The sequence below is a fragment of the Humulus lupulus genome, chromosome 9, assembly GCF_963169125.1.
Source record: "Humulus lupulus chromosome 9, drHumLupu1.1, whole genome shotgun sequence".
NCBI classification, from domain to species: domain Eukaryota; kingdom Viridiplantae; phylum Streptophyta; class Magnoliopsida; order Rosales; family Cannabaceae; genus Humulus; species Humulus lupulus.
In genome coordinates, this window is record NC_084801.1 from 106,672,185 (window position 1) to 106,680,487 (window position 8,303).

General features: G+C 43.2%; 1 protein-coding gene across 1 annotated transcript; it reads left to right on the forward strand.

Annotated features, from left to right (window-relative positions):
• Window positions 1-5,110: 5,110 nt before the first annotated feature.
• Window positions 5,111-5,770, forward strand: LOC133802091 (uncharacterized). Its single transcript, XM_062240337.1, has 4 exons — window positions 5,111-5,125; window positions 5,203-5,307; window positions 5,391-5,559; window positions 5,647-5,770. Exons 2-4 carry the CDS (start codon window positions 5,213-5,215, stop codon window positions 5,737-5,739), a joined length of 357 nt encoding a protein of 118 aa, XP_062096321.1. The 5' UTR covers window positions 5,111-5,125; window positions 5,203-5,212; the 3' UTR covers window positions 5,740-5,770.
• The last annotated feature ends 2,533 nt before the right edge of the window (window positions 5,771-8,303 follow it).

An 8,303-nucleotide genomic window follows, 5' to 3' on the forward strand; every position in this document is an offset into this window, starting at 1 on the left:
TAAACCGGTTGAGGGCTGCCACCCTTCCTGTCAGGCCTTGGACATCTTTGCGCGACCTGGGTGAGGGAAGCTCGAGCAATGATCTGATCTTGTCGGGGTTTGCCTTGATTCCTCGGGTATTGACGATGAAACCCAGGAATTTTCCCGATGCGACTCCAAAAGTGCACTTTTGTGGATTAAGCCTCATGCCATACTCTCGTAGTATCTTGAAGCATTCTTCCAGGTCGGAAACATGGTTATCGGCAGTCTTTGACTTGACTAGCATGTCATCAACGTACACTTCCATGTTTTTCCGATCTGGTCTGCGAACATTCTATTCACCAACCTCTGATAGGTAGCACAGGCGTTCTTCCGCCCGAACGGCATGACCTTGTAACAATAAACATTAGTCGGGGTCATGAAGCTGGTGTGCTCCTGGTCCGCCAGATTCATGGCGATCTGATTGTAGCCTGAGTACGCGTCCATAAAGGACATGAGCTCGTGCCCCGCCGTGGCATCCACCAATTTGTCAACCCTTGGCAATGGGAAACAATCCTTGGGGCAGACTTTATTCTGGTCAGAGAAGTCGATGCAGGTCCGCCACTTCCCGTTGGGCTTCGGGACCAACACGGGGTTGGCGACCCAAATTGGAAACTTGGCCTCACGAATAAAGCCGCATTTCTTGAGCCGGGTTACTTCTTCCTCTAAGGCTTCAGCCCGGGTTGTTCCTAGGCGTCTCTGCTTCTGGGACTTTGCAGGAACGCTTTTATCCAGATGAAGTGTGTGCATGATGACACTCGGGCTGATTCCCACCATGTTCTCGTGTGACCACGCAAATACGTTGGAAATGTTGCCCGGGTTTAGATATTCCCTTCATGGAAATGTTGTAGCATTCCCTGGTAGCGAGCTGATCGCCATGGACAGTGCATATTCCCGTGGAAGTAAGGAATTTTATCGCAAGGTGGCGAATGGAAGTGACGGCCTCAAAAGCTATGAGCGTAGGTCGTCCCGAAATTGCGTTGTATGCGGCGGAGCAGTCGATGACCACAAACTCGAGGAGTTTGGAGACTGTCCGGGGTCCTTCTCCTAGGGTAATCACCAGCTCGATCGTCCCTATGGCCGCCGATCCTTCTCCCGAAAAACCATACAGCATCATGGAGGTCGCCTTCAGCTCGGCGACAGTCAAACCCATCTTCTCCAATGTGGACCGGAATAGGAGGTTCACCGAGCTCCCATTGTCAATCAGCACCCTCCTAACTCTCCGATTAGCGAACTGAACTGCTACGACCAGAGGGTCATTATGAGGGAACTGGACATGGCCCACATCTTCCTCCGTAAAAATGATCGGTTGCTTCTCCAATCGCTGCTGCTTTGGCAAGCGCTGCTCCGGGATGAATTCTACTCCATTATGCGCCTTGATTTCGTTCACGTACCTCTTCTGGGTGCCCCTGCTCGTGCCAGCCATATGCGGACCTCCAGAGATGGTGGATATCTCCCCTCCTATCACGGGAGGAGGGACGTCCAGATCTACCCGAGACCCGGGCTGACTGGCCGGGACTTCTGGAGTAGGTCGACTTGCTGGGACCCTGTTCCGCACGTACTGAGCCAAGGGGCCGGCTAAGATGAGAGTCTCGATCTCATCTTTTAAATGCCTACAATCGTCGGTATTGTGGCCAACATCGTTGTGAAAGCGCCAAAACTTGGAGGTGTCTCTTCCCCTTTTGGTGCTTCAATGGCTCTGGTCTCTTCCAGGGGAGGCGAGTAGAGTTAGCTAGGAAAATATTCTCCCTAGACTGGGTGAGCTCTGTATAAGTTGCGTAGACGGGCTTGAACATGTCTACGAACTTATTCTTCTTTGGACCGTGCTGGCTGCCCTCGCCATTCCCCTTTCTTTTGCCTCCACCGAGCTGGTTATTCTGAGTGACGTTTTGGGTCGCTGCCACAACCTCCGTCCCCACTCCAGCGGGCTGCTAAGGAACCTGGCTGGTTCCTGCAGCTGAGGCTTCGGTCTCCTCCAAGTTGATCCATTCCTGAGCCCTGTTAAGGAATTCGTTAACCGAGCTAACTCCCTTTCTTTGTATATCTTTCCAGAGTTCCCCTCCGACGAGGATTCCAGTTCTCATGGCCATGAGTTTGGAGCTGTCATCCGCATCTCTGGCCCGAGCAGCGACGTTCGCAAACCTGCTCAGGTAAGCCTTCAGGGTTTCACCGGGCTGCTGCCTCACGTTAGCCAGAGAGTCGGCTTGAACGCGGGCAGCCTGGGAGGCTCGGAATGCCCTTTTGAAATCAGCTAAGAAAGTTTTCCAGGAGCTGATTGACTGTCTTTTGCCTTGCTTGAACCACTGCCTGGCTGGTCCAGTTAGTGTGGAAGGGAATATCAAACATCTCAGCTCAGGGCCAATGCTGTGGGCCATCATCAGGGTGTTAAACATCCCCAGGTGATCCGACGGGTTTCCGTCCCCATTGAACTTGGCCAGGTGCGGCATACGGAAACCAGGTCGGTACGCCGTTGCTGCTATGCTGGGGGCAAAGAGCTCCATCTCGTCCCTCGAATCGTACTCATCTTTCTCTTTCTCCGACAGGAGCTTCCTCATCAGCTCCTCCATCTAGGCCAGGCGCTCGAGGGTTTGGTCCTGATGTCCTTGGTTATCCCGGGGTTGTTCAACAGCTTCAGATCCATTGTACATATTTGGTGGGTTATTGCCCCTCCTATCTTGAGATAGGTTATTTGGGGCATTCCCGCCGTTACGTACTTCGGACAGGGCCCCCCCTGAGCGAGCATGGCTGTCGCCTCCAGCTGGCTCCCCTCTATGAGAGTTAAGGCGATCTCGTAGGTCTCCCCCTTGGGTGGCTTGTGGACTTTGTTGCTAACTTAGGCGCTAACACAGGTCTCCGCCAGAGAGGTCGCTTCGGCGACTGTCGGTCCAGTAGCTCCTGTTAGACAGGCTCGAAGTCCGCCTTTGGTGGTGAGGATCTAGGCCTTCCCTCGGCGCCCTGCTTCATCGGGAGGGCCCAGCGGAAGGCGGGTCTCTCCTGCTACTTCCATAGGCCAGAATATCTCAGACGGGCCGAGGAGAAGATGGATATCTGATCGGAGATGGAGGATGTCTGACCGGAGAGGCGATCCTGGTTCCGTCAGGACGGATGAGGTTAGGTGGGGGCCTCTCGGCCCTGCAAACTTACGGGTCCCGCACCTGGCGATCTAGACGAGGCGCAGGACGGCTGTTGGGGATGGGCTGACGCTACGAGCCCTCCCCGGACCTCCTTCTAGAATTTCCTCGAGCTGCCGTGGGCACGCTCGAGGCTGGTTGGGAGCTAGGAGTCGAAGTTCTGACCGAACGGCTGTACTACTGTTGTCCGGCTCTAGGAACTTCTCCGAAGTTTGCCTCTCGACGGTGCAATGAAGGAGTGGAGTTGGCTGTTGGAAGTCTGTCCGAGCGGCTATGCCTGGACCGATTACCCCGGTGAGACTTAGGACCCTTGCCTTGCCTCTCTCCGACGTTAGCATCGGTTGTGAGAGGGGGTAGTCGGGCCAGCACATCCTTGATCTGCTGGTTAGCTATTGCTAGCTGGCTCCTCTGCTGAGCATTCTCCATCTCCACCGCAGTGTAATAACATGGGTTCGGATTAGGTGGCTGGGGCGCCGAACTTCTAGTGTCGTCTTGGCCCGCCGGCTGTTTGCCTGGCCGCTGTTGGACTTCAGGAATTTGTTCACCAGGGATGGCAATATGATGAGCCTCTTGCCCATCATGCTGTTCTGCCTCGTTACCGTGCCTGGATCGAGTAGTCACCATAGTTGGATGTTTGCGACAGCACCAATCGAACTTGCTCTCAATGAAAGCACCAAACTGTTGACGTGGTTCTTCGCCGACAGGTAATTATAAAAAGAAGAGAAAGGGATTAGTGCTTATGTTGAACCGAAATAGATAAATGATCTTAGAAATGAAATGGTGGCTCAAAATACATTTTTTAAGAGGTTCAAAGGTTAAAATCCTTCTACTCCACTAGTCAGTATTATTGCTATATACTGGGTATTCTTTTGCAGGGTATTCCTTACAATAGAGAATCCAACCCCTATTAACTCCCAAGGTCTCCATATTTATAGGAGAAGGCACCTGGAAGTTGGTAAGAAGGTCATCCCGTGACCTTCTTACCTATCATGTCAACTCTGTGACATTCATGATTAATTCCTAAACCTGACACATTAGTGTGGTCAAATCAATAGGTAAGGGGATAATGGGTTGCACGACCCAACCCATTCGTGGGTGTCTGAATACGCACGTTCCTGTTGCGTGTCCGAGAAGTCAGGGGTATATCAGACACGTGATGTCTGATATATGCACGTTTACCTTGCGTGGTTGACTTTATAAAAGGTCACAGCCTCCAACTTAAGCCCGTACCACGAGCTGGATGATTCCCTTGACCTGTGGTCTTCAGAGTCCAGACTCAGTCCTTAAGCAATCTTGGCGAACCCTTTGGTTACCTCGAGCTAAGGAGGTAGGATCTTAAGACGGCAACTCCGGTCTTGGGGACGTCGACGTGGTAGTCATGATTAGGCTGTATCTCAGCTTGTTAATTAGCCCGTGGGAAAATCAGGGCGTACATATATCTATATATAGGAGAACTTTGAGGAGATGAGGTGGCACTCTTTTCTTCTAATCTTCTAATATCACTATTTTTTGGTTTTTTCTAACAACTTATTTAAAAAAATTCAATAGAATCAATTAATTAAAAATTAAAAAAAAATCTTTATAGTGACATGCCTTACAAACCATCACTACTACAATCGGGATATCAGTCATCGGCCATGAGAAGTCGGTTCTACTTAAACTGACTTACCACATGTTCATAAGTCGGTTTACACAGAACTGACCTATCATGTATAATAAAGGTAAGCATGAGACGTCGGTTACGCAGGAACCGACCTACCATGTTGACATGGTAGGTCGATTCACATTGAACCGACTTCCCATGCTTGAAGATATCATAGTAAGTCGGTTCCTGCAAAACTGACATGCCATGTTAATCATGGTAGATCAGTTCTGTGTGGACCGACTTACTATGTCCTACATTTCTAACATGGTAGATCGGTTCTATATGAACTGACTTATCTGGGTTAGATTTCGTTGTTGCCATATCATAAGGGGTAAGTTTTTTACTTTTAGTATTTTGTTAGTGAATATATATAATATTAATAATGAAATGTTTTTGTGTTTCTGTTAGAAAGCATTGGATGCTTATAATAATTGATTTTGATCACCAATTGTGCTATTTCCTGGATTCTCTTCACAATTTTCCACCAGATGAAATCAAATCTCTCATTTCTCGGTAAAAATCTAACCAATTAACTACATACTCTTAAATTCATTTAAAATTAACAACATCTAAATGTTTACGTTATTATTATTTAGTGTCTTTCAACATTTACGCATAAATAATGCGAAAACTAAGGAAGTTGCGTGGAGAACAGTTAAGTGTCCTCGTCAACCATTACAATCAGTACAATGTCGATTCTATGTTATGAGGATGATGAAGGACTTTGTGACAAATGAATTTTCAATGCAATGGCTAACTAGTAACGTAAGTGAAAATATTCATTATTAAAGTTCTAGCTTTACCTTAAGATTAAGTATATTAATTCAACTCATGCAATGCATTTTTTTTTAGTGTGGCGGGAAGAACTATTACACAAAGGATGAGATCAATGAAGTACGTGAAGAATGGGCACAATGCGTCATGGATTTGATGAGTGCTACATAGGTCCACTCACTTTTGTTAACTTAGACTCTTAATGAGATATACTTACAATGTTAACTTAGACTTTCTTGAACATATACACACTTTTGTTGTCCAACTATAGTTTACAATGCTTATATGAGTCATTTTGTAATTAACTTAAGACTTGTTATTTTGGATACTTAGTTCAAATTCTAGTATTTTATATTATTGTGATATATGTTTTGTTTTGTTCAGTTTGTTTGTATAAAAAGCATGATTTGCTTTGGGCGTAATACACTTTTTAAGAAAAAAACATCATAAGTCGGTTCTACTAAAACTGACAATAGATGTCTACACCATAAGTCGGCTGTGAACCGACATATCATGTTTTACACCAGAGGTCGGTGTACAACCGACCTACCATGTCTTACACTAGAGGTCGGTTTGACACCGACGTACCATGTCTTACACCAGATGTCGGTTTTCCACCGCCGTACCATGTTTTACACCAGATGTCGGTTTGGCGCCAACTAACCTACCACGTTGTTACATCATAAGTCACTGCATGGGAAGTCAGTTGCCAACCGACTTATGAACATTCAGATGTCAGTTTTTAACCGACTTATCGTGTAATTTTTGTAGTAGTGCATTGTGGGTATTAATATTTTTTTAGTATATATGTGATATAGTTATATTTTTTAAGTTTATATTTGTATATCTATATATAAATATATTTAATTAAGATAAAATATCCATAAAAAATTAATAGTACTATTATAAAATTACTATAAAAGATAATAATACTATTATTGTTCTTGATATTATTATTAATATTTTAATTGTTTTTCTTACATTAGGGAAAACAATTATAATAATAGGTGACGTGACACTTTACAACGTTTTCAATCCACTCTATCTTTATTTTCTCATTTTTTTATTCTACTTTTTCTAATTTATGATTATTAATTATGGAAAAAATATCTATAAAATCTATATCAATATCTATCTATATGATTAATAATATCTATAAAAGTAATGGTTCCAAACGGGTAATTTCTTACTTTTTTTTATCCTATTCCATCTCTATTTTTTATCATTCTATTTATTTTACTTTTCTAAGTTATGGTTGATAATAATAATAATAATAATAATTTATATCTATATCCTTATATAAACGAGAGTTGTATGAAGGTGATGTGACTTCTTAAATCAATAATATATGATTTGACTATTTTCTCATAGTTTGTGGTTTTTCTATTTTTTTTATTTATCAAAAGAATTAATTAATAATTAAAAAAAAACCCTATAGTCCCACATGGTTTGCAAACCATTGTGGGTATTATACTTTTAGGCTATATATAAATAAAGTACTCTTCATTCGCTTTGATTTGTAATTTGTTCAAATATTAATATTTTTTCATTTGCAATTGTTGTACGCCAAAAAAAAACTGAATTACTAAGCATGAGGTACAACTGGCAGACAAGCGTATGAAGAAAACATATATATAGAGCATCTTGCTAACTCTGGAGTGAGCACTGATGAGGACACCAAGACTCAAAATCCAAGTCAAGTTCCAGTTGATCCAAGTCAAGAGGGGAGGAATGATGAGGACACCAGTTTAGGAGCTTGATCAATATTTAGCTTCTTGTAATGAGTCTTTTTATTTTTAATCACGTTTTTTAGTCTTTGTTTATTTTGTGACAAGTCAAACATTTGACTTGTGTGAGTCCAATAGTCCTCTTGTCTTTAATTTCGGTTTTCATGAGGAAGACAAAAGGCTTGTCTTTAATTTCGGTTTTCATTAGGAAGACAAAGGGGCTGTCCTTAATTTTTCGGTTTCATTAGGAAGACCAAGGGTCTTATTTTCATGTAATTTTCGTCCTTATAAGGACTGCCAAAACAATGTGAAAGAGCAGATTATGTTGAATGAAATTGTGAGTTTATTTCTTCTTGAGTTCTTGAAGAAACTTTTGAACTTATCAAGGAGATTCCTTGTGGCGTTCATCCTGACTTATCAAACGGATTCCATCCCCGTTTGTGGCGTCTTCCTCATACCAAGGTTCGTGCTTGGCTAAGCATTGGGTCGCGGTTCCATTCCAATCTCGTATGTTCTTGGTGGCTGTTCGATATTTGGTGTCGGGTTTCATCATAATGTTGGTGTGGTTCGTATCAGTTGGTATCAGAGATTAGGATCATCCGGTTTGGCCTATCCTTTTTTTTTTCATTTGTGTTTCTGTTCGTATTTCAATATTAGGTTTTCTGAAGAAAAAAAAAAAAAAAGTCATCATCTAGTCATGTTCTTGAGTTCTTTGTCCTTGATCTTCTTGTGAAATCAGAAACAATTATAGTTAGTTTCCTTATTTAAATCGTTTCCTTGTTGAATCGTTTCCTTGTTTCATTGCTTCATTGTTTCCATTATTTCTTTGTGAATTCCCTTGAAATCCGAAACTAGTTGATATTGCTAAGTCCGAATCTGTTTTCTTTTTATTTCCAATTCAAAAATCTGAATCTGTTTGTTGTCAAATTCAATCGTTCCCTTGCTCAATCTTTTCCTTATTTTTTTTTCTTTTCCTTGTGAAATCCCTTGAATCCGAATCTGTTTGAT